Source organism: Echiichthys vipera (genome assembly GCF_963691815.1).
Source record: "Echiichthys vipera genome assembly, chromosome: 5".
Classification (NCBI taxonomy): domain Eukaryota; kingdom Metazoa; phylum Chordata; class Actinopteri; order Perciformes; family Trachinidae; genus Echiichthys; species Echiichthys vipera.
This window is the reverse complement of record NC_139830.1, coordinates 33,296,825-33,324,076: the sequence shown is the minus strand read 5'-3', so window position 1 is coordinate 33,324,076 and position 27,252 is coordinate 33,296,825. Positions and strand designations below refer to the sequence as shown.

The 27,252-nt window shown below is 42.5% G+C and overlaps 1 protein-coding gene across 2 annotated transcripts in view; it reads right to left on the bottom strand.

Annotated features, from left to right (window-relative positions):
- Nucleotides 1-27,252, bottom strand: part of bcas3 (BCAS3 microtubule associated cell migration factor) — a 555,891-nt gene that overhangs the window by 441,113 nt on the left and 87,526 nt on the right. For both annotated transcript variants that reach the window (XM_083914409.1, XM_083914410.1), the window contains exons 8-12: nt 23,196-23,303; nt 23,040-23,116; nt 16,910-16,986; nt 16,213-16,296; nt 12,731-12,901 (exon numbers count right to left, since the gene is read on the bottom strand). In XM_083914409.1, coding sequence (XP_083770535.1) covers nt 12,731-12,901; nt 16,213-16,296; nt 16,910-16,986; nt 23,040-23,116; nt 23,196-23,303 — 517 coding nt within the window. The remainder of the gene's footprint in view (nt 1-12,730; nt 12,902-16,212; nt 16,297-16,909; nt 16,987-23,039; nt 23,117-23,195; nt 23,304-27,252) is intronic.

Sequence of the window (27,252 nt, the reverse complement as noted above, 5' to 3'; positions counted from 1 at the left end):
ATATATATATATAGATATGTTTGTGTGTGTGTATATATATATATTAGGGGTGGATTGGTTTATTAAAAAAATCCGTCCTGTTCGGTACTCATGTCACGGTTCGGTACTGTTGTACCATTCGGTTCATGAGGTGCAACGTAGCGTAAGCCTTCATGACCGCTGTCCTTTCTTGTATCTCAGCGCGTCAACTCCCGATACGCTGGGAGACTTGCTCCATGCGCGCCCTGTAGGCCACAACGCTACGCACGCTCTCACTCTTCTTCGTAGGTTTCTGAATCCTCTTGGCAACAGCTCGCTAAGTTCCGCTCTGATGTTGTTCTCAATCATTTCAGTCTGGTTAAATCCGTGGTTAAATCTGCACATCAATGTCTCTTTCTACTCTGAAAAAAAGAAAGGTTGACACAGAAAACTGTCAGTTCACCAGAGAATGGACAGAGAAGTTTTAGTTTCTGTCACTGCGAAGCCTGTGTTTACTCCGCAGCCATATCTGAGTGTAAAGAGGATAAGTTGATCAGGCATTTTCAAAAAAATCATGCTACTCTGCATTAATGTTCCATTTTTGTCAGTCCAGTTTTTGATAAATAAACTAATGTTTCTGTAATGTACTTGTAAGCCTTGTAAAGTAACTAGTAACTGAAGTAATCAGATAAATGCAGTAGAGTAAAAAGTAGAATATTTTCACTGATTTATAGTGGAGTAGAAATACAAAGTAGCATGTAAATAAAATACTCAAGTAAAGGACAAGAGCCTCAAACTTGTACTTTAGTCCAATTGAGTGAAAACCTCTGGTTAACAGGTTTGTTCATTTAACAAGGATTGTTTTTTGTTGCACTTTGAGGTCATGACTATTTATATTGATAAAATAAAGACAATATATGTACTATATTAGATTATGTACAATATCCATTAATGTGATGCTCATGTTTTTTCCAGCCCCTCATTTTGGATCATTTTCGTCAACTGGCCCCAATTCCAAATGAAATTAACAGCCCTGATGTAGCCTATTTGAGTTGGTTCAGTGATTGCTGTTTGTGTGTATTATAGTGAAAGAAAATGTATTCTCTTAATTTGTTTTAGAGATTTGATAATGTACAAGTGTTTATATTCTTACCTAGAAGGCAAACAATTGTTTAACTTTTTGCCAAATAAATATATAAACGTAAATGTAGCAATGTCTCTCCTACTGTTTCAAAATCTCCCTTCACTTTCATTTAAGATTGTTACAGTAATCCCTAAACAATCTGCCTCATTATTTTAGTTTTTGCATGATTTCATGACATGTCCTTAAGAATATCTGATTAATAAAATAATCTAATTATTAGGCTATAAATCAAATACATGTTATTTTTAGAACCTAAAAGAAATAGAAAAAACCAACTGAACCGAACCGAAAACCGTGACCCCAAAACCGTTAAATGAACCGAACAGTGGATTTTTCTGAACCGTTCCACACCTAATATATATATATATATATATATATATATATATATATATATATATATATATATATATATATATATATATGTGCGTGTGTATATATATATTTATATATGTATGTGTGTATATATATATATATATATATATATATATATATATTTATACACCGTATTTTTCGGATTAAAAGTCGCTCCGGAGTATAAATCTCACCAGTCGAAAATGCATAGTAAAAAAGGAAAAAAAACATATATATGTCGCGCAAGAGTATAAGTCGCATTTTTTGGGCAAATTTATTTGATAAAATCCAACACCAAGAATAGACATTTCATCTTGAAAGGCAATTTAAAATAAAAATAGAATAGAGAACAGAAGGCTGAATAAGTGTACGTTATATGACGCATAAACAACGAACTGAGAACATGCCTGGTATGTTAATGTAACATATTACAGTAAGAGTCATTCAAATAACTATAACATATAGAACATCTACCAAACAATCTGTCACTCCTAATCACTAAATCCAATGAACCCTTCTTCCTCGGTGTCACTTCTGAACAACTCCGCCAACTCCAAAGGTAGACAATGCGCCGCTTAGCTCAAGCATTAGCAGGTAGCATCTTTTTTTTCACAATGCAGTTCTGCCATGAGGGGCTACAATAGGGGACTCCATAGTTCTGCTGGGAGACTTCAACACCCACATGGGCAATGATGGAGACACCTGGAGAGGCGTGATTGGGAGGAACGGCCTACCTGATCTAAATCCGAGTGGTCGTCAGTTATTAGACTTCTGTGCTAGTCACGGATTGTCTATAACTAACAACATGTTCGAACATAAAGATGGTCATAAGTATACGTGGTACCAAAGCACCCTAGGCAAAGGGTCGATGATCGATTTTGTGATCGTATCATCTGATCTGAGGCCGTATGTTTTGGAAACTCGAGTGAGGAGAGGGGCAGAGCTGTCAACTGATCACCATCTGGTAATGAGTTGGGTCAGAGGATGGGATTCTGGACAGACCAAACAAGTAGTGTCGGTGAACTGGGAACGTCTGGGAATCCGCTAGCCAAAGCCTTCACCTTCCACAAAACTTGACGGCAGCAAAAAACAGTAGGGCAGTGTCCTCTCTCTCATCTCCGCGCATTGACTGCGATGTTAGAGACTGTTGCTTCTTTCCGCTCACTCCCAGCAACACTCTTGAAATCACTTTAAAAGCAAAACGGAACCGATGCATAATTGGAAACACCAGCCCATCTATGTATTCAGCAGGAAGATGAGTTATAATAATCGTTAAACGGATAAGGGGGAAAAGAGAGGGGGAGAGAGACAGCTTAAGGTACTTCTGTCTGCAGGTGACTCATATCAACAGGAACCTGTCTTACATTTATATCTGGAGGTTAAAGGCACCAAATTACTTGCTTTAAAGAATGTCGTTAGTTTGTCAACTTAAGAATATGAATATATTATTACCATGACGCTATCTAGTCAGAAAGTGACAGAATCATGATGTTGCTGTGAGCCGTGCGAGTAAAAAAAACACATTGACCTCCCGGTTTTTTTTGTTTTTTGTTTTTTTACTTAGAGTAATCTTGTGCTTGTTCGTCAGGTAATGCGAGTATTCAAATATTGAAATTACTGTTAACGCCTAGCTGTGTGTACATTTCATTGACTAAACACGCGCTAGAAAGCCTTCATCTTTTGTTTAGAATCAGCTACTTATCAGAGGTAACCGGCACAACTTCCTTCTCATTCATCCCCACAGCACCACAGCGCTATACACAGTTGGACGCTCAGCTTCTACTGACTTCAATGGGGAAGCGTAGAGCGGGTTGTTCCACTTCATTGCTCATTGGATAAATGCTGGGCTTTGTCCCGCCCATCGGACGCTTAGCATCTATGGGGGTCTATGGGACAGTGGGCTGGCCTGGACGCTCGCCTTCTGCATAATGATTGGATGAGCTGTCTGAGGCGGAATCCTTGTTTGAATGACAGCTAAATGAGAGAATATGTGATCTTTGTCCTTCCGTTGTTCTGAACTGATCCGGGTACATAACCGATCCCCAGAGACTTTGTCTTTGTTAAAAACGACTAGCATTGTGTTTGGCGACTCTGTTCTGTCACTCTGCGGTTTCTTTCCCCAATGAGCAGCAGCAGCTGCGGAGCTTTCCCCCCCGTCATGATCACTCACACTCACAGGCAGTCACACTTCACAGTAGCCTGGCGCAGCAGCTCCAGCTGCTAGCATTAGCAAGCTGCATGTCATGGCAGATAATATGAATGTTGTCAAACGGATTTTGGCGAGGCCATTTGATAGTCTTCCTTATGAAGAGAAAATTAGAGTTAAACAGCAGGGAAGGTCAACTCCTAAGATTGATTTTGTGCAAAAGGTGCGGAAAAGTAACAGGTCTTTTCAGGTGTCCTGGTATGACAAGGTGAGCTGGCTGACTGGAAGTGCTATCACAAATAAAATGTACTGTTGGCCATTCCTCTTGATGAAACCATCTCAGGGATGTGTTCTCTGGTCAAAAGTGGGTTTTGGGGATATATCTGACTTTGACAGGGCATACAAAAGGCATGAAAAAAAGCAATGAACATGTGAGTGCACGTGCAAGGTTAAGTTGCCTGGGCAGAGTAAATGAAGGTGCTCGCATTCAAGTAGCAAAACATAATGAAACAGTCAAACAAAACAGGGTTTTCCCAAATCGCCTTATTGATGTGACTTCCTTGCTTGGCCGTCGTCCAACAAGGGGAATTACAGGGAGTTTACAGTAACATTAGCAAAATATGACTCTGTCCTGGCCACACAATTCCAGTCATCAGCTGTGTTTTCTGGGATGTCCCATTCAATCCAAAAGGACTTGATCACTGCTCTTTCAGCCACTGTTCCTGATGAGATCAAAGCTGAAATGCAGGTTGCTCCCTTTTCTACATGGCAGGTGAATAAAACAACTGATATAACTTGCTGTGCCCAACTCTATGTCATTGTGCACTAAGAGGATAGTGCAGGCAAAATTTAGGAGTGCTTTATTGGATTTTTTAATGTTTCTGGGGGAAGAGATGCTCAGTCTGTTTTTGAAGTCTTGAATGAGAACATGCAGGGCTATAATTTCAGGGAGAAACTTGTGGCATAAACATATGATGGGGCTGCTGTCATGGCTTCAGCTCTCAGTGGTTTACAGGCCAAAGTTAAAAACAAAAGCCCCCAGTGCCATGTTTGTGCATTGCTATGCACAGATTGAATCTGGTGCTGTCTTAGGGGGCTAAATGCTTATCTGAGTACAGAATTTTTTTGCACCTCTCTCTGGCTTTGCCATATTTTTCTCAAACTCCACAAAAAGGCTGTCTTTTCTTGAGTCTGCAGGCTGCTCAAGGTTGCCCAGAAACACTCCTACTCGATGGAATTTTACATCACGGAAAGTGAGCACTGTGGCAAACTATTATGATGCCCTCTTAGAGACTTTTGAGAAGATCATTGCAGATAAGACCATGGATGATGACACATCAGATTATGCCAAAGGCTTTCTGATGAAACTGGAGGATTTAGAGTTTGTGTTCACGTTGTACACATATGAACAAATCTTCTCAGAAACTGATGTGGTGTTTGACATTGTCCAGCAGAGATCTATGGATGTTCTGTACTGCAAGAAAAGAATTGTTCTCTTCTTGCTTATGTCAAAGAGAAGAGGTCAGAGGGGGCTTTCCAGGCTGTCTACGCCAAAGTAGCAGATCTAACATCGGACCAGCAAACTGAGCGTCTGAGAAAGCACCGTCTTCACAACTGCAGGATCCCAAGGAGCGCTACAGAAATCTGAACAAGGCCATCCTAGACAATCTTTCAGATGAGATATCTCGGTGTTTTGCATATCTGGAAAGCATGCACTTCTTAGAATTAGTCAATCCAGGGAAATTTGATGAGATGAGATGAGAGATGAGTGTTGTCAGAGGAGGTGTTTCAGAGTGTCCTGAAAAGTTATGGCCAGATCTTTGATTAAGGGAGACTGAGGTCTAACCTTCAGGTCCTTTATTCAAACCAGGACTTGCAGGGCAACAGAGGAAAGCTGTGTGAGTTCTTGCTGTTTCTGAAAGACATGGAGTTGGACAATGCAATGCCTTAGCTGTACAAACTGTTGTCATTAGTAGTAACAGTTGGAGCAACATCTACAGGTGTAGAGAGAAGCTTCTGTTCCCGGTTCCGGCGCTGTGTAAAGCGTCAGCAAGCAACAGTTGCTCTCTCTCCTTTCCGCACTTTTTAGCTATTTTATCTTATTTTACTGTCTTTTTATTAGTGCTTTTTCCTGTAAGTCGTCGTGCTAACCTTAGCCAACTATGTTCATGAACTTTCTTACATATTTTTTGTCCGTTTGTCTCATTGTTGGGACTATTTTTGCCGACCGCGTCTCCGTCTGGACGCAACAATGCGGCAGCCCCATTGTTTACACCCCGCAAACAGCTAATACCAACGGCGCTGATGCGGGGGAGGCCTGAAATCCCCATAGAACTGAGGAGAAAGTACAGGGGATGTAAGGCTGGACGTAAACACCGGGAAAAGAAGAGGAGATATAAACCATCTCTCCCTTCCATCAACATGGGGAAAGTGGCTGGCGGGCCTGGTGAAGACTCAGTGGATGTATCGTGTGAGCAGTGTGCTGTGTTTCACGGTGACGTGGCTCCACAAGGACATCCCGGACTCTAACGTAACTGTGGACGGCTTTCAGACTGTTCCGGCAGACAGGAGTCACCGTGAGAGTGGCAAGAGGAAAGGTGGGGGACTTGCTATTCTTATTAACAACAAGTTGTGTCATCCTGGACACGTTACTGTAAAGGAGCGTGTGTGCAGCCCGGACATTGAGCTGCTTGCCGTGAGTCTTCGGCCATATTATCTGCCGAGGGAGTTTTCACATGTGATCGTTCTGGTTGTTTACATTCCTTCGACTGCAAACGCGGCGCGCACGAGTGACGTCATCCACACTGTCGTCGCGGGCCTTCAGACACGGCACCCAGACGCATTCATTGCAATATCTGGGGACTTCAACCACATCACTCTGGCTGCAACACTGCCCACTTTCAAGCAGTTTGTGGACTGTCCCACCAGGGAAAACAAGACACTGGGCCTGCTGTATGCTAACGTTAAGGAGGCTTACAGCTCCACTGCCCTTCCTCCTCTTGGAAGATCAGACCACAACCTCATCCACCTGCAGCCCCTGTATAAGCCCCAAGTCCAGCGGCTTCCTGTGACCACCAGGACTGTGAGGAGATGGTCACAGGAGACTGATGAAGCTTTACAGGGCTGCTTTGAACTTACAGACTGTGATTTGCTCTGTGATTCACATGGAGAGGACCTTGATGATCTCACGGACTGCATAACAGGGTACATCAATTTCTGTGTGGACGGCGTTGTTCCTACAGTGACTGTACGCTGTTTCCCAAATAACAAGCCGTGGGTCACCAGAGGTGACATCAAGGTCCTGCTGAATGCGAAGACGGTGTCAGCCCGAGGCTGACAATTGTTGGCTGTGTCAGTGAGGGTAAGGAGGAGGAATACAGGGTCGTTGTGGACTCCTTCGTCGACTGGTGTGCAGCTAATCACCTGATTCTAAACGCCACCAAGACTAAGGAGCTAGTGGTGGATTTCCGCAGGAGTAAAATGCTGCTACACTGTACTTTACTGTAACCGACTGTAACTTACTTCAGTAAGAAATGCTGCTACACTTCACTGTGCCATACTGTCACTTAGTTCTGTAGGAAATGCTGCTACATTTTTAACACTGTTATCACTTATCGCTCCTTCTCACATATTTAGTTTGTACTTATTTTATTTCAATCTGCTGCTAAACTGCACAGTGCATATTGTTGTATATTGTATATACCTACGCTTAACCATAATGTCTATTGCACTCTGTCACACTTAGTTAATTGTTTGATTTATTTTACGTTAGCTTTATTTTGATTTGATTATGTTAGCTTATTGTTACTCTGATCCTTTCCCATCTTTGTATTGAAACTGTTGCACAATAATTTCCCTCGGGATAAATAAAGCTTGTTGAATCTTGAATCTTGAATCTTGAAAGCGGCTCAAGTCTTAGAGCGTGATCACACTATCCTTTTGGCCGCGGCCAAAACCGGTTTTTCAGCTAAAGTCTAGTACCTTTAAGTAGTGTGAGCGCACCCGCTCCGCGCTCAACTGGGGCCAGCTGGGCCGCCACGGCCCGCTTGAAATAGGTGGGCTTTAGCGGAGCCGTTTGCACATGTACGAGCACGAGCATGCGCACGTGTACGCGCACAAGCACGAGCCCTACGGCAGTAGCGTTATGTCCGCCTGTTCGGACATGTAAATAGAAGGACGGACCATGCGCGGACATTTAACAACAACAACAATGGCGGTGAAAGGTTCATGTTGGTGTGATGCGGAGGTGGAGTGTCTACTGCAGATTTGGTCGGATGAAAATATTCAAAAACAGTCGACAAGACGCACAAAAACTCCGAAGTCTATGGAAAGATTTGTAAACAAAGCCACACACACGCGATCAATGCGTGTGACGTGTTACGGCTTGAAGGCGTATGGACAGCAAGAAGCATTGGCCGAGGCCCTGGCAGTGTGAGTACAAACGGGGCTGGGGCGCGGGGGGAGAGGGAGGGGGGACAAGTACCCTAAAGTCCGGGTCTCGGTCCGGGAGGATAGTGTGAGCGCGCCCTTACACCCACAACATAATGGGCCAAGGCCGTTTAAGCAGCCTAGCTCTGCTGGCCATTGAGAGGACACTGGTCTTGTCCCTGGAAAAGAAGTCTAGTTGGTACGACAAGGTCACAGATCATTTTCTTGGAAAAGGAACGAAGGGTAGAATTTACATATGAATAAACAAACACATTTAGAATGTAGGCCGGAAATATGAGCTTCCCCTCCTTGAAAGACCAGCAGCCGCCACTGATATATACACATATTCCTATATATTCCTCACTCTCTCTCTCACTCTCAAACACACGCACCCCTCTGCTCAGCCAGATTTACTGTTATGTCACACACCAACATAATAATGATAGAAATGGACTCCTACAGTACTAAGACCATGCTGCCTGACCTGGTTTGTGTTTGTAAACAAACTGAAGCTGTTCAAGACGCATAAACAAAAGGAAGATTTAGCACATTTTCCCCCTCTGCTAAAAGACAGCTAACGATGACTTCCAATTTGGCTGAGATGGAGTAGACACGGGTCTAGTCTTGCTCCCACAATTTTTGATAATTTCATGTTTCAGGACCCCGAAAGTCACTACAAAAAATAATATTCTTCTTGTTTGACGGAAACACCACCTAAATATGACGACGCATTGGACCAGAAAGACTGTAAAAGACCAGGGGGCGAAGGCTAGCCCTGCAGAAAAGGCAGGCGGTGAGATGAACATAGCGACTATTACTAAACTCTTGAAGAAGCATCGCACAGCCCTCTCCCTCAAGTTCAAAGCCCTCTCCATCTATCTCAAAGCCACCATTTCAACGCTCGAAGAAAAGCTGGACCATGTCCACGCCACAGTGTCTGACCATGCTCAGAAGATAGGCTCTCACGAGGTAAATGCAACTTTACAAGAGGACCGTCTGCTAACACTGGAGGCCTCCTGTGCCACGCTAACAGAGAGAAACGTCAAGCTGCTGGCTAAAGTCAGCGACACGGAGTCCTGCAGCAAGCGCAGATTGCTCAGTAATATCAGAGTGGTTGGACTACCTGACGCAGTGGAGGGGAGGCGGTGGACAGCCTTCTTCGCAGAGCTGCTCATGGAGGTTTTTGGCGAGGGCTTCCTGGAATCCCTGCCGGAATGTGACAGGGCTCGTCGCACACTAGCTGAGAAGCTGAGGCCAGGCCAGAGAGCACGGGCAGTCATCACTAGGCTGCACAGATACCAGGTGAGGGAGAAAATCATACGCAAAGCCCGCGCCAGGAGAGGCATGCTGGAGTACAGAGGCTCCCATATTGCCATCTACAAGGACTATGCACCGCAGGTGGTGGAGCGGCGCCAGAAATACAGAGAGGTGATGTCGGAGCTTAATAACCTGGGCTTCAGACCCGCACTGCTGTTCTCTTCACGCTGGTCATCACAATGAAGGACGGAGGGAGGAAAAGGCTCTCTTCACTCACCGAGGCGAAAGCCTTCATAACATCCACCTGTAAGGAAGAGACCTGAAGACCACAGAGGATTGTTGATTATACCGCAGACGAGCCGCTGTCGTGTTATCTGGATAACCTTATATCTGTGTGTTGCTGACTGTGTAGTTGTGCTTTAACAGAGGGCTTTACTGAAGCCTGACACTTATCATAGACTGATGTGCAGAGGTGACCTGTATCGATACAGCATGTGCATTCTAACACAGGGTGGACAGTGGGTTTCATACAGGCAGGCATTCTATTTGTCTTATCTGATGAAGATTTAATTTAATTTATTTTACATGGTTTTGTATTTGTCTTCTCTGGAATATCTTCAGTTTATTATTTTTTCTCCTTTCTTGGTGGTGACTTAGGGCGTATTCACACTGTCCTTCCAGACCGCGACCCGGGCTTTAGGGTACTTGTCCCCCCTCCCTCTCCCCCCGCACCCCAGCCCCGTTTGTACTCAGACTGCCAGGGCCGGCCAATGCTTCTTGCTGTCCATACGCCATCACGCCGTAACACGTCACACGCATTGATCGCGTGTGTGTGGCTTTGTTTACAAATCTTTCCACAGACCTCGGAGTTTTTGTGCGTCTTGTCGACTGTTTTTGAATCTTTTCATCCGACCAAATCTGCAGTAAACACTCCACCTCCGCATCACACCAACGTGAACCTTTCACTGCCATTGTCCGCGCATGGTCCGTCCTTCTATTAACATGTCCGAACAGGCGGACATAACGCTACCGCCGTAGGGCTCGTGCTTGTACACGTGCGCACGCTCGTGCTCGTACATGTGCAAACGGCTCCGCTAAAGCCCACCTCTTTCAAGCGGGCCGTGGACGGCCCGCTGGCCGCAGTTATGCGCGGAACGGGTGCACTCACACTGCTTAAACGTACTAGTCTTTAGCTGAAAAACCGGTTTTGGCCCGGCCAGAAGGACAGTGTGAGTACGCCCTTAAGGGGTCAGACACTGTTAGTTAAGGAAGGAGACCCTGGAAGTGATGTTTCTGCAGGAAATACATAGCAGATAAGCTGACACCCCATGTATTAAGAGAGCATGGATGGCTGTTATGTCATAGTTTTTGGGCATATTTCAGTTTAGTTTCGGTTTATGCCCCCACCTGAGACGATGAACAGTTTTCACAAGGCTATTTGCAAAAATCACAAACGCTGACAGGGACTTCAACCTGGTGCAGGATGTGACCCTCGACAGATCTTCTCCTACAAACATTACACTATCCAAATCAGCAGTAAAAACATTTGCATCACAGTTGGGAATTTCTAATCCTTGGAAGTTTAAAAATTCCCCCATGTACACCACACATTCTCCCGAATTGAATTCTTTTTACTCGATAACAATCTCCTCGACTTTGTAGATGCATGTGAATACCACCCAATAGTCACTTCTGACCATGCTCCTACCACAGTTGGCATTAGTTTCCCATGGGACACAATTCCATGTTCACCACGGAGGTTCAGTTCACACTTACTGTCGGATAGTACGTTTAAAGCTTTCGTTGCGGCTTAAATCCGCTCTTACAAAGAGTTTAATGACACCCCTGATGTCAGCAGTGGCCCTCTATGAGAAGCGCTTAAAGCTACTATTCGGGGATAAGTGATATTCTATGTTTCTCAAATGAGTAGGGCTGAACGTGCTAGGATGGTGGAAATTGCAGAGGAACTGGTGAAACTCAATGAAGCCCCTCCGCCTCCAAAGTGTGATGTCATCGATAATTTCACAAATTTTACTAGACTTTAGATATTTTTGCTATCAGTTGTGTTTGTTTTTTCTCTTTGTTTTTCTTTTTTATTAACTTCACCTATCCACTTATGTTTCATGTTATTCGGTTACTTGGTTGGTTATTGTGACCGTGTCTGACTTGGGTTGTTGAGAGGGATAGCGGGATTCATGTTGGGGTTTTTCTGGGTTTTTGTTCACCTTAAAGCAGACACTGTACAATTATTATACTTTTTCTTGTGGACCTGTATAACTATGCATAACCCAAGCTCAGCGATGAGATTCCTGAATTTCCTGTGGTTAAGCACATGTGTGCGGATTTAGCTGATGATTTCCATTACACTGTGATGGATATAAAGTTAATGTTGGGAAAATTCGCATCAAACGCGCATTTTAATGTCATGAAAATATTGAACTCAAGCATACACCTGCAAAAAAGAAAAAACACAAACACAAAATTCAATATGAACGCAAGAGTGGCATGAAACCAGGTTGGCCATGCCTGTTGTGGTGGATCCAGTGTGTTAGGCAGTAGGGAGCCGACGTAATACTTGACCAGAGGTAAGTGCCAATGGGCAGTAGTCATTCAGACAGGCAGGCAGATTATGTTTTTCATTGACAGTTTTCTTCTATCATAGTTCTTAGACCTTGCAACGTGATTCTGGGATTGCCCTCCTGGAATTGTAGTTCCACTTTCTTTCTGTAGTCCCTTTTTGTCTCCTTTACTGCTCTTCACACATTGTGGGATGCTGCTTTATAATTGTCCATGTTTCCAGACTGCAGTCTGAATTTGGAGGCTGCAGTGTATGTTTTTGGTATCCTGGAAGGTTCTGGTAATCCACAGTTCATGGTTGTGGATTTTTTTAACTGTAGTTTTGGGTACAGTTGCTTCTGTAGTCTTTGGTGACTTTGACAGCAATGTCCTGGAATCTCTGGATTTTCCAAACTGCATTATGTAGTGTAGACTGTAGGGAGGCCTCTGATTGGCCAGACCATTTCCTTAATTCTTGCACCACGGGGGCATACCACATGGTTTTACATACTTTGATTGCAACAAGATGGCCACATCGCCGTTTTTTTCCCGAATGCAGATAGAGATTCCACTCTGGGGCTGTTTTTGAGGTGTTTTTACCCCTTCTGGCACAGTCAATATGTGCTCTAATTTGCCGATAAAACCCACACTCAAGTATTACAGAAATGAATGTGTAGGGTTAGCTGTAGTGTAGTTAAATGTGTGCATACTGCTGTATTGTGCATAACACTCATATAATATGAATCGCTGTATCCTGACTGATATCTCTATGCGCTGTTGCCTTGATTTCTGAAATTCCATGACTTTTCAATGTCACTTTTTTAAAATAGAATCATGAATTATATTAAATCAATAACAAAACTAAGCAAAAGCAGAAAATATTGACTGACCTGTCCTTCGGCAACATTTTGTGTGTCAATGATGGTGACCACACCAGGGTTGTGGGGGCTGCGACGGCTGGCACTGTGAGGTGTGCCCTCCTCATCTGGAGTGCCTGCTGGTAGTGTTCCTGCCAACTGGGTGACCACTTTACCCACCATTGTCAGGCCTGTCTTTAAGGTCTTGAAGACCAAAGAAAACAGATAATATCAGTGCTTAATAATCTAATACCTGATGTTATACTGTATATAACCAATATATTCTGAACATATGTAATATACTGTAGATGACTTATTTTGAAGCCTTTGCAGGTAATGAAAATGAGAAATGGAGTTGCTAAGTGCATGTGGAATACCGTGCCTGTGTGTGTGTGTGTGTGTGTGTGTGTGAGCGCATACGCGCATGCACCATGTTCACTCGATGCCTGCTGATAACTTGTAGTGCTGATGACTTGTAGCACTGTAGTTGTAGGAGACAACAGTGTGTGCGTGTGTGCGTGTGTGTGTGTGTGTGTGTGTGTGTGTGTGTGTGGGGGTGAAGCTCCTCTGTGTCCACTTAAGGCCCAGCCAGGGTGTCTGGCTCAAACACACCTCTGAGGGAAATGGATAGTGCTGCTAAAGTGGAGTCTATCTCACCTACTACACTGTCTTTGTCTAATGGAGTCCAATGCGTGTGACTGTGTGTCTCTGTGTGTGTGTGTGTACGTAAGCGCCAAAGGGGCCCCAGAGAGCCTAATCAGGCATTCAGACTAGGCGGCCCTGTCAATACAGCGTGGCGCCTTGCGTTTGTTGGGTCTGAGGATCACCCACTGTCTCTCTTTGCCACTTGGCCAGGCACACTAACAGTGTCTGCTGTGTGTGCACACGTACACCTTTGTGTGTGTGTGTGTGTGTGTGTGTGTGTGTGTGTGTGTGTGTGTGTGTGTGTGTGTGTGTGTGTGTGTAAAATGCCAGAAGAGCCATCAATTATTAAGTGAGGGGTTTGACTCCAAATTGATCAACAGTAATGTGTTTTCTAATCACTGCAGTTGTGGAGTTCTTAAAGGAAGTCCAAACAAGGGCTATTGGTCTGCCTGTTGGGATTGGGGGGGGGGGGGGGGGGGGGGGTCTTGTCTGGTAGCTGACAGAGACACATGAACACTCTCTCTCTCTCTAACACTCACACACACACACACACGCACACACGGTCTGATGTCGCTATCTAAAAAAATTAAAACCCAATTTATGTGAAAGTTCTTTTTCAACCATACACCCAGAAGTGATAGGCAACAGGACTGATGCAATACACAAGTTTACCATAAGAGAGTCAAAAGGATGCCAAGTGGACAGAGCAAGTGCACTCTCTCTTATCCGTCTTATAAACAAAAGCCATTATACTGTAATGCCCCCCCCCCCCACCCCCCCCCCTCCTCCAAGTCTCCTGGACATCAGCACTAAGAGCCAGCGGGTCGCGCACAACCCAGAAGGAGATACCTTGTCATCCATATTGAGATATATGGTTCTAAATGAGGAGAGGGTGGGCAAGCAGACTGCCTGTCTGCATATCAATAACCCCAGCCATTGTTCACCCCCCTACCACCCGCTAACCTGTTAGCAACGCAGTGCTCTTTTTGATGTACCACTGTTAGCCTGTTAATGAGACTTCTCTCACACTAGCTATTCGCACTCATTAAGCAAAGGGAAAGGGATACACTTGCTCTTTGTAATTCAATTAGGCCTTCCTCTGGGTGATGGAGAAACAGACTAGAAACATATGAGAAGCTAGCTAATTAGCATATGTTGGCAAGCAGTTATATCAGACCAGGATTTAATTTCCCCTGGATCAAAGGGGCTGTTGGCTGTTAAAGAGCAATCTAAGAGTCACTCCATTTTGAGATGAGTGAAACAAGACCAATTGAGGGAAACAGTGGGAAAAACAGACAGACAGGTTGATGAAGTGTCTCATATAGTCAGCCCCAGTCAGCCAGGCGGGCCAGGTGGATCTAATGTCGGCACATTTATAGATGGTGTAGGCAGAGCTGGCAGTACTGTATTATGTGACCAAATTACTTTTAGACCAATTATAGCCACAGTCTGAACACAATAACTAATTTTCAAACTTTTAAGATTAAAGCAATCTAGTTTAGATTCAGTAATTCTGTGGAGAGATGTTACTAGGTGTCAATGAAGATGGAAAACTAGTAAAAAAGTAGTATACTGAAGGTTTTTTAGTAGCCTCTCTAGGATTAAATGTCACTTTCTGAGTTTTGTCTTAAAAAATTATTATCTTCACCAATGTCGTAAATATGGACACTGATTTTAATATATTAACTTCATTTTTTTATTATTATTCGGTGAGATTTGCCTTGCTAAGTTATGCATTCTATGTATTCTACTTTACTTCAGCATAGTATTCTGACCCCATTTTATTTTACATTGATTGCCTGTTTTTCCGCTAATTTTTTGGCACATTATTTCCTTTCTTAAAGTTATAACTATTATTATTATTATTAGGTTTTGAAGCCTACACTCTATCCCCTGAAATCTACGTGTGGCCACACACATTCATCAGCTAATGTTACTGTGTGTGTGTGTGTGTGTGTGTGTGTGTGTGTGTGTGTGTGTGTGTGTGTGTGTGTGTGTGTGTGTGTGTGTGTGTGTGTGTGTGTGTGTGTGTGTGTGTGTGTTGATGCTAGCTCTCTGAGTACGCTGAGCCTCAAAGAGGTGAATTGACAAAGATTTCAACTCAATAAAAGCAGTGTTACACTCCCAAGATAATTTATTTTATTTTGCTAGTAAAGGCTTTACATTTCCTTAATGCTTCACAAAATATTTTTGTTGGGCTGTGTATGTTAAATGATTGTCATTGAGTAGGTAATGTGTTTAGCAGCTAAAAGAGCTTTTGAAGCAGTTCTTTTTCATGTGAAAGAAGAATATATTAAATGCTGTTTGATAGTTTTGTGTGATTGAATGTGTGCTCATTTAAAGATAGTGTGAAGAAGGGGTGATAACTTTAAAATGCATATAAGGAGGAATAAATAACAACAACAAAAAAAATCAGTACTGGCTATTAGCTAAATTGTTATAAGTATCTGCCCAGAATTTAACAATCGGTGCATCCCTAATTATTATTATTATTATTTTAAAATGTTTGTGTCATAGGTTGTGCTGCATTTTATCTCATCATGATTCCCAAATTTACATTTGCTTTGAAAGCCAGTAAAAATGATTCTAGCGAGGAGGTCGGCCATTCTTTGTTATCAGGCTCTCCCAAACAATGCTTAAACAATATCTATGAAACAAAAATCACAAAAATGAGAATCTAACAAATACACATTAAAAAGTGCACTTTAAGTAAATAAATAAATATGTGTAAAATAGGATAAACTACATACAATAGGATACAACTTAATAAAATAAAATATATTATAAAAAATATAGGATAGTAGAGCTGTAATGTAGAGAGGTAGCAGTTCAAGAGAAACAGGTTAATGTATGTATGTATCGTCTCTTACTTTAGCAGCATTTATCACTGTAGCTGTATAGGACTGTGCATTGTCACCGCAAGCTCCTCCACGAGACTGGTGACTTCTGATTAACTGCAAAAACACAAAGATTAACAGATAAAAAAAGACAGAAGTGTAAGTCTTCAGATGATGTATGAAAAGAAAACAATGGGGGAATTAACTCAGAAAAAAGCCCATCCTCTTCACTCTTTAGAGGAAACTGGTTTTGCTTTGCAACATTACACAACCAAACAGCCAATCTGCACTGATTTAATTTCAAATACAATATCACTTAAATGGCTCTATCCCAGTATTACTTGTACTGTTCAAAAAACTAGATTTTGTCATTTCTGGAAATCCTTAGGCAGTCACACAAACAGTGGCCCCATCTGTCAATTACTTGAGTGGGGCAGCATCAAAACACTATTACATATTAAATGTATTGCAGAGTGCACAATAAAACATTCTGGTTTTTGTAAGTACTTAACAATCTCATTACACAGAAGAGAACAGAAAACTCCTATGTGTCTGTTGTCTTTTTTTGAAAATGTTGTTATCTCTCATGGACTCTTCTTGGAATGACTTGTTTATCCAGACAGATTAAAGAGGCAGATCAAATATTTTTTGGGATTGTAAATATATGGCTTTTTTGATTAGGCACTCCTGCAGTAGATGACTCTGTGTGTGCGTGTGTGTGACGAACAACCTTGTTCTCAGCGTAGGCAAGCCAGCGGCTTCCGAGAGCTATAGGATTTAGGCTGGGGCCGGGGCAGGGATAGCAGCCTGAAAAGACACAAAGATGGTCATACTAACAAGGGCACCAATGATAATTAAAATAGAAATAATCATTTTGGTAAATAACTACATGATCAGAGGTTTGCACGTACAAACAGGAACACATTTCATGAGCATTCTCTGTGAAGTATCTGTAACTATCGAAAACCATTAATGCGTTTGTGGGGAGCCTCTTGTTGGGGAAGATAAGTGGGAGTCTAATGAGGGTGACGTGTCTGTAGTCCTGTGTGTGTGTGCACAGTATGACCTAATGGAGACTGTGGTACCCAATAAATTGAGGATGGCTCCTCTGCTGATTGACTAACACAATAATCCCAGTGGGTTCACACACACACACACACACACACACACACACACACACACACACACACACACACACACACACACACACACACACACACACACACACACACACACACACACACACACACACACACACACACACACACACACACACACACACACACACACACACACACACACACACAGTGTGCTGTCAGCAGATACAAAAATAGAAACTAATAATCCTAATGACAAACAAAGCTGCGCCTTCACAAACAGATAAATGTCTCCAACATTATAAGAACATATTTCCCCCTTCCCACTTAAACAGATGTGAAAGTAAACAAGAGCATGACTGCTTTAACACCAAAAACCTGAGCACAAACTACAGGGGCATCTATCACTTCTGCTGTAAGACAGAATCCACCGAAAACAAGCAAACATGCTCGTAAACAGACTTGAGTAATGATTCATATAGTCATTAACTTCTTTAAATCTCATTACACACACAGCTAATGTTACTCCGTGTAAGTGTGGGGAAAATGGCTCTTGACGAAAATTTAGTGCTCAGTGAGCAGATGAGACGGAGACAGTGTTTGACTTCCTGGGTGTAGAGTAGGGGGAGAGGAAACAGACATGATGAGTGAAATCAAATGAAAAGAAGACAGGGTTCTGGCTTTGGAAGGCTGAATCCTGAAAGACCTGTGTGAGCTAGCTGAGCCTTTTAGTCTGATATTTCGTATAGAATACTTGGGCTGTACAACAATAGCAGTTTTATTGAAATTGCAACATGTACTTGTGCTAGGGGCGTGCATCTCTCCCTTTCGAGAAGGTCCGATACGTATCTAGATACGTAATTAAATACATTAAAAAAGAGAATTCTATAAAAGGGGCTCTTTTTCATAAAAGACCAGGGAATCCCAAGCATTTTTGTTACTTTACATTATGGCATGGGAAGAAAATAGAATAACATGTCATTGTGTTTATTACTTTTCCAACAGACACAGGTAAACAAAAAAGATTTAGTCTACTGCCTGAACAAACATTTTGACAGAAAAGCCATAGGTCCTGATCAATAAAATGGGCTACAAATGCTGTGATGACCTGAGTTTCCAGTCCAGTTGTTTTTGACTGAAATTGCTTTGAGGATAACGATGACCTGGACGAATGAGAACATTCACAGGCTGACCTGAGTTTACCGATGTTTACTGCGTCGGTTGTGTTGCTCTTCCTCAAAAGAAACCACAGCAGAGTCTCACGTTGACCTTTTACCTTTTACAAGAGTGGAGCAGACTCCACTCAGCGGTGTGGAAAAGCTGTGCAGAAGAAGAGAATAGGGCTATCGGCTGGTTCATGGTAAATTTTGACTGGACCAGGGGTCTGCATATTGATCAGTGTTGTAACTTTGTTACTGTACTTACGTATAATTTCTACATATCTGTACTTTACTTTGTCCTTAATAAAATATATGTCCTTAATTAAATGTATACTTTTACATTCCATTTCCAATCAGCATCCTCGTTACTTGAAAACAAACAAACAAATGCACTTGAAAACAACGCACTTGTAATTACCAATTCACAAGTGGAAAAGACCATCGTTATCATAGCACGTGAAGGCAGCATTAGCTAATGTTAGTAAAGTAAAGTCAAAAGTTCAGATTAAACTAACTGACTTAAGAGGAGGGAGTTAGCTAACATTAGTAAAGTCAAGTCAAATATTCAAATTAAACTAAATGACTAATGAGGAGGGAGCTGGCTAACATTAGTAAATTCAAAAGTTCAGATTAAATTAAATGACTAAAGAGGAGGGGATTAGCTAACGTTAGTAAAGTAAAGTCAAAAATTCAGATTAAACTAAATGACTAAAGAGGAGGGAGATAGCTAACGTTAGTAAAGTAAAGTAAAAAATTCAGATTAAACTAAAAGACTAAAGAGGAGGGAGTTAGCTAATGTTAGCAAAGTCAAAAGTTCAGATTAAACTAAATGACAAAAGAGGAGGGAGTTAGCTAATGTCAGTAAAGTCAAAAGTTCAGATAAACTAAACGCGGCGGTGGTTGGGACAGACTTCTGGGGGTGAGAAGATGCAAGAGGCAGGGGATGAAGATATCGACAGAGAAATGAAGAAAAGAAAATTTATGCCAAATGGCTGACAGGTCGTGGATGGCTTGAGTTTGATCACGAATAGGTCGTCATGTTTTGCCAGGATCACTGCATGTACGCAAAAGAAAAACAAAATTAACAATTTGGTGGTGGGAACTAGTAAGGAGTCTTCTGCTGAAGGTGCTCCTCTGCCAGGCCAGTGTGTCAAAGAGAGGATGTGAGACATTGTCCAGGATAGACCGGAGGCTAGACAGCATCCTCCTCTATGCCACGGTCGTCAGGGTGTCCAGCCCCTCCCCCACCACAGCAGTGGCCCTCCTGATCAGTTTGTTCAGTCTGTTGGTGTCTGCGACCTCCAGCCCACTGCCCCAGCATGTAACAGTGAAGAAGATCGCTCTGGCCGAAACAGACTCAAAAAACATCCTCAGCATCGTCCGGCAGATGTTAAAGGATCTCAGCCTCCTCAGGAAAAAGAGTCGACCTTGGCCCTTTTTGTAGACAGCCTCTGCGTTTCTAGTCCAGTTCAACTTATTATTGAAGTACACCCCCAGGTACTTGTACTCCTCTACAGTGTCCACAGGGACCCCCTGGATGGAGACAGGGGTCACAGGTGTTTTCACCCTCCTCAGATCCACAACGAGCTCCTTTGTTTTAGTCACGTTGAGCTGCAGATGATTCAGCTCACTCCAAGTGACAACGTTGTCCACAACAGTCCTGTATTCACTTTCATTCCCCTTTCCACTGCAGCCAACTATTGCTGAGTCATCAGAAAACTTCTGAAGGTGGCAGGACTCAGTGCAATAGTTGAAGTCTGAGGTGAAGAGGGTGTAGAGAAGGGAGAGAGGACAGTCCCCTGTGGGGCCCCAGGGTTGCTGACCACTCTGTCAGACACACAGTTCTGTAGGTATACATATTGTGGTCTGCCCATCAGGTAATCCACAATCCAGGACACGATGGGGGCCTCCACCTGCATCACAGCCATCTTCTTACCCAGTAGAGCCGGACGGATGGTGTTGAATGCACTGGAAAAGTCAAAGAACATGACTCTCACAGTGCTCGCAGGCTTGTACAGATAACTGTAGCCTCTGTTCAGCAGGTAGGTGATGCAGTCCTCAACTCTAAGGCGGGGCTGGTAAGCGAACTGTAGTGGATCAGTGAAGGGCCTGACCATAGGACGAGTCTCTCCATGGTCTTCATGATGTGGGACGTCAGGGCCACCGGTTTGTAGTCCTGAGGGCCACTGGGAGTCTTTGGCACAAGCATGAGGCAGGACGTCTTCCTAGGCACAGGGACCCTCTGGAGGTGCAGGCTCAGGTTGAAGACTTGACTCAGTATTTCACACAGCTGGGGGGCAAAGGTTTTAAGCAGCCTGGGAAATACGCCTTCGGGGCCTGCAGCTTTGCCAGAGTTGAGTCTTGTCAGCTGTCTTCTTACCAGGTCCGACGAAAATGTAGAGGTGTCCGTCGGGGGAGGGCTGAGGTGGTGAGGGGCAGACAAAGGGTCTGTAAGGAGGAGGAGTAGGGGGAGGTAAAGTGGCAGTCGTTGAAAGGCAGCCAGCAGCAGAGTCATATGGGGGATGGGCCGCAGTATCAAACCTATTGATAAATAGGTTCAGTTCATTGGCCTGGTCAACACAGTCCTCCAACACCGTCCAACCAGTCTTCTGAAATCCAATGATGGTTCTCATGCCGTCAAATGCTCTACCACTGAGCTATACCCCCTACCTCATAGATAGATAGATCCCAAGCTTGAAATGAAATTTTTGCACTTTCTGTGTATATTTTTATTATATGTTTTTTTAGATAGATAGATAGATAGGTAGGTAGGTAGGTAGGTAGGTAGGTAGGTAGGTAGGTAGATAGATCCCAAGCTTGAAATGAATTGCTGATTGGCTGTCACACCACAGTGCCAGATGAATCGCCTGAAAAGTTTGTTTTGCATGTATGGGTTTGTATGAAAACCCACACCCAAAAACATTTGAATATTACAATACAACACAAAAAATATCAAAACAATACAAAAATATTCAAATTATAAAAACAAATACAGAACAATCAAATAAAAAAAGAAAAGTTTCAACTTGTGAGATGAAGGAATCGACATATTGTCCATCGCCTTGTAATCGCGTCTATACATTGACTCTGTATAAAATCGCATCGCATCCGGTCTGAACGCAGCTTGAAGAGGACAACTGGCTGCAGCCACTGTGCCATCTCACTGGGATGCGTGGGGGGAGTTATAGTGCTCCAAACATTAATTTACACAAAAATAAATAAATAAGGCTCTGAAATACTCATTCAAATTATACCAAATACACAAATTAAATCACATAATGCGAGCCCCTGACTTGGGAAAAAAAATCTTTGGTACAGATCCCCACAAATCACACCATGATCATTTTGATATTTAAATGAAAATTAAAAGAATAAAATGATCATTCCCTAACACTTTGAATCATATCGTAACTGTAACATCAGTCAAAATATTGTAATCGCAATAAGATGTGTTCCTCTCATCGTGCATCCCTAGCCTTGATCTCTATTAACACACTTGCAATGTTACTAGCTACTGTGACAACAACAGACAGAAAACACTTGGAAAAGTACTCAAGGTTGCCTGTGGTAGTTCCCGCTACAGTAGGGGTCTCCAGGACCACATTTGCCGTGATCAAAGACACGCACACGCACGCGCACACGCATGCATGCATGCACGCACACACACACACACACACACACACACACACACACACACACACACACACACACACACACACACACACACACACACACACACACACACACACACACACACACACACACACACACACACACACACACACACACACACACACACACACACACACACACACACACACACACACACACACACACACTCACACTCACAGGACCCCTTGTATACTGCTTTTACAGACCAAACAACGTTATGAAGAGGAGGCCCCTGCATTCAGAAACAATTAATAACTATTGAGCATGTTTGGTTTACTGTGGCTCAGACACTGATAGGGAAGGCAGGCAGACAAAGAGGAGACACATTAAAGCCAGCCAGTAAGGTCAGTTTACTCCAGTCAATGACTAAAGTGGAGAGCAATGGCCTTGTAATACAGTCTGGTCTTTCTTTCACAGCCTCCTTGAGCAGACATGGCAGGTACAGCCAAGAGGACGCAAGAGCTATGTTGTAAACATTTTCTCTGTGTTGAGCTTCAAATGGAGGGCCTCACATCATGTTTTGATAAAAGCAGTTTGGTTGCAATGCAAAGCTTGAGAGAACCACAACACACTAAACTACATTTTATTACACTGTTTAGTTGTAATATAACCAAGTCAAACTGAGTCACTGATCATGTTGTTATGGTTGATGGGTTGAAAGAAGAAACATTTTACATGATTATGGCTGTTTGTTTCACTAATGAATACAATAAAGAACACTGGGGTTTGGAAACCTCTGTAGAGGACAATCTACAGATGCCACAAAAAAATAGAAAAAGCCACTGAAAATAGCTTCAAGAGGTATCATACTGGAACATAAACGATCTTCTTACTTTTTAACTAGGGTGCTCCTGAACTGTGGCTTGTAGAAAAAACGTTTATATAGTACACTAAAACAAACAACTCTGTAAGTCTTAAAAAATGTACTTACTTGTAACAAAGAACTTCTTAGTGAAGGTGCAGCTGTCAAATGCTGCAATCTTCTCTTGTAGGCTCACAACAAGAATACTTGAAAAATAGAATGAAAAATGAATATGCATATCATAAAATGAGGGTTTTGAGGTTTTTTGTTTTAGATTAGACATACTGTTTGTTGCAGTGGAGATCATAGATGGGTGTCTTGAACTGAATTGATTTGACCATTTCCCCTGTCCGTAGAGAATACAGATCAGCGCAACAGTAGGGAGGGCTTGTCCTGAAAACAGAAAAAGAAATGCATTGAGTCAGCCTCTGAATAATTTATGAAATCCTCAATTTACTATTAGTAAAACCTCAGGGAGGATAAAGACACTTTAAAGAAATTCCAACTCCAAGTCTACGGTTCTATGCATAATGAATTTCTATTAATTAAATCAAACTCCCAACACTACCAGCTTGATTTCTATTTGATAGAAGTCTGTTGTCACATAGGGGGCATGTCCAGGTAAGAGTGAATTTGAAGATTCGGGGGAATCACACATTAGTCAGACTGTGGAAATCGTCAGAGATTTGACATTTGACATGAGACTGGGACCATTATCAATTTATACCATCATTAAGTCACTGTACCTTATACTTTAACAGGGTGCCTACTCATTTTAGAAAATAATATTCCAGGACATTTCCAAACATGCTAGTACAGCAGTGGTATAGCCACAGCTGATATTCTATCAGATTATGAACAATAATAAATAAAAGTTTTTTAGAGTAAATCAAGTATTTATACTTTGTTTTCTAATTCAGATTTTCAGTGTTTATGCTTATGTATTTAAGTGGTTGGTAATACAGAAGTTGTCTATAAAATGTAATTAAAATGCATGTCATGCGCCAGCCGGTTGCACAGTGGTTAGACCAAGTCCTTGAGGAAGCGGCCGCGGGTCCGACTCGGACCTGCGGCCCGTTGCTGAATGTCTCCCCCTCTCTCTTACCCCATTCTGTCCTATATAATAAAGGCTTGAAAAACTGCCCAAAAAAATATCTTAAAAAACAAATATATGTCATGTCACAGCAGAAACCTTAGCTAAACATGATCACATCATGTTATTATATCACATGCATACTTAAGATGGAGTTGTGCATTGTTCACACGTTTCTGAAGAAAAGCTGTGTTTTGATGAAACGTCACTACCTAGGTGCAATGTGCTCAGCACCTACCTCTTTGGCTTGTATGCGTGTGTACACCTATTTGTACCAAGACTTCATCACCCAGTGATAAAGCCGATACCCCGCAATGCTAACACACATGTTGGTTAACACCAGAGGCAGGACTTTGACACACAATTTATTTTTAACACAAACAAAGGCAGGAGATCAAAGATGAAATAACTGCTGCAACAACATTCAATAAAAGATGGAGTACAGATACACTAGTGTGGTTATTTAATGTCTCCCAAGCCCGAGGCTGGACAGTGAAGGTGCCAAGTGAGCCATCAGATTGCTAAACCTAGGTCCAGGAACTGCATGTGTACTCTTCATGTGTATGTGTGTGTGTGTGTGTGTGTGTGTGTGTGTGTATAACTGAGTGACACTGCTTGGATGCTAGTATAAATGTGTTCCTTCCTCCACTCCCAGTGAATGCTCACTTGAGAAGATAAAAGACGTGCCACAAAAAAAAAGTTTCAAACAATCTCTGATTTATTTTTCCCCCCTCATGGTTAATGTCTCAGTCAACATTTCAAAGGTCATCACACTGCTACCATTAACAATCAAGAGCACAGCCATCAAGATTAATACAAATATTTCACCCAACGATAACTTACTTTCAGGCGGCTATATCATCGATTTCAGCATTATCAGTGTCCAATCAATCTAATTCAAAGCTCTATCCCGAAAAAGCAGCCTGTGGAATTGATTCAAAGGGACCATGATAACCTGCTATTATAGAATCAAAATGGCACAGGGTTCAATTGTTTTGCTTTTGCAGTATTTTAACAAATGACCCACTTCTAATGGAGGCAACGCAGGGTCAGATGTAATAAGATTTCCTAATGCCGGGGACGTTCGGGCGTAGGTTGAAAGCAAGGCTAAATCACAATTATCATTATGGATCATGGCGGGATGTCAGTCCTTGCACATGTTAAGGTGACGCCGAGCACCATTCCCCAGCTCAGTAACAGGCCTATTATGATGGCCCTATTAGATCAATATGTCAATTACTATAACTCAAACTGGCCCTTGGGTCTGAAATGATACAAAATGAGGGAGATGGAGGAAAGGAGGCTTGGCTCATTTACTTTCTCTGATAGGACAAGACGCTACTCCAGAAATTAAGGAGAAAATGGAGTGGCCCTGCCAGATACACAATACACAAAATGGTAATGGAACAAGGTCAAAGAGTCAAAAACACACTCTACTTTCATTAAGTTAAATAGTTGTTGCAAGATGCAATGTCATAAAAACAGCACCATTCATTGGGGAGAAAAAATAAAACTCAACAACATGAAGGCATATTTCTTTTACAGCTGCTAAAAAAAAATAGTTTACTTGAGAAGTTTGGCTTCTTTTGTTAAACAGACACGATTAAGTGATGCTAGTAGCTCTGTGAGGCTGGCCTTAGGCACAGCAATGCTTTGAGCTAAATGCTAATGATTTAGCTCATGATTGCTATCATCCTCTCAGTTACAATGTTATGTCGATGGCTGGCAGACAATGCCTACCATACTTAAAATCTTAGTTTCCTGTGTTAGCATGATAACATTTGCTAATTAGCACTTAACACAAAGTACAGCTGAGGAAATACAATTTTGCAAAAGGGGAAAATAAATGTCTCTACTTAATCTAATGGCAATCTATCTGATAATTGTCAAAATATTTCCCTTTATTGGTGGCACTACGTGAAAAGTCCGGGGATCACCGAAGTCATAAGGATGAATCCTCAGAGAACCATGGCCATCTAAAAAAAAACATGTGGTGCCAATTCAATGAAGATGTGGAGACATTTTACTTAAAAGCGTTGATCTCCTGGTAGGCTTGCATTGCCGGACCATAGAGTAGGAGTATGGTTGGCACCAGATGATCATTCTCAGACGGGGGAAAAATGCTCTGGCTTGTTTGTATTTCATTAAACCAATCTCAGGTACCCTTACAAAAGCAGATTGTGGTGATTGAGGCCCGACATAAAGCACTGTACATCCGGTGAGCAAGACAAATATGCTATTACTAAATTACTAAGTAGAAATCATTCAAATTCATCGTCTTGCTACCATTAATATCCGTACGAATTTCACGCCAATTCATTTAATAAAAATGTCAGCTAGGTGCCTGTTGAAGACATGTTGAAAATCGCTCACTCAGCTACACACAAAAAAACTGTGAATCTCTTAAAGAGGAGCTCAACATTGTAATTTCAATCTAATACACGTAGATGAGTGGCTGTGATGAGCAACATATGTGATAGAGATGAGACGAGTTTCCGAGTATAATCCAAGTAATACGCGTCAATATCTGTGCTCGGATTGAATGAAAATCCTCATTAGCAGACTGTGTCTGCATCTGTGATATGTTTGTCACAGCACCGCTCTGCTGCTGAGTTCCCCTCCACTACACACACACACACACACTGTTACGGCCTCCTCCAGTATCTGTGTATCTGTGTTGTGCATCTATGCTAAGCAGGATGTGGGATCCATTGCCGAGGATTGGCTGGCACGAGACCTGCCTACTTCCTGGTTCTGCCTGTGATTTGATTGGTGCGGCATCTGGCAATCTCCTCCAACCACCTACCCCCCTACTTCCTGGTTCTGCTGTTGATTTGATTGGTGCGGCGTCTGGCAATCTCCAACCACCTACCACCTTCCAGACCGTCCCTCTGCTTAAATAGTTGCCCTCACTGTGATTTTGGCCCTTTGACTTTGACCAACTGGCCTGGTGTGTGTTTGTGTGTGTGTAGTGCTCTTTGAGTTTCTTTGTGTTAGCTCTAAAATTGCGGTAAGGAAATTGGGCAAGGTTTTAGTGGGGTTTACTGATAACAACATGACACCTGTAGCATTTTGATGTTAGAGACACTAGGTTTGAGAGGGTGCTGATATATTGTATTTTCTGTTTATTGTTGACATTGAGTAATTCTTTTTGGAAGTGGCTAATAGTTATCTCTCAGTTTGGAGAAACCTTTTTAAGTTATATTTATTTCTTTGATTTGAGCAGCATCCAACATGCCCTTTTGCCTG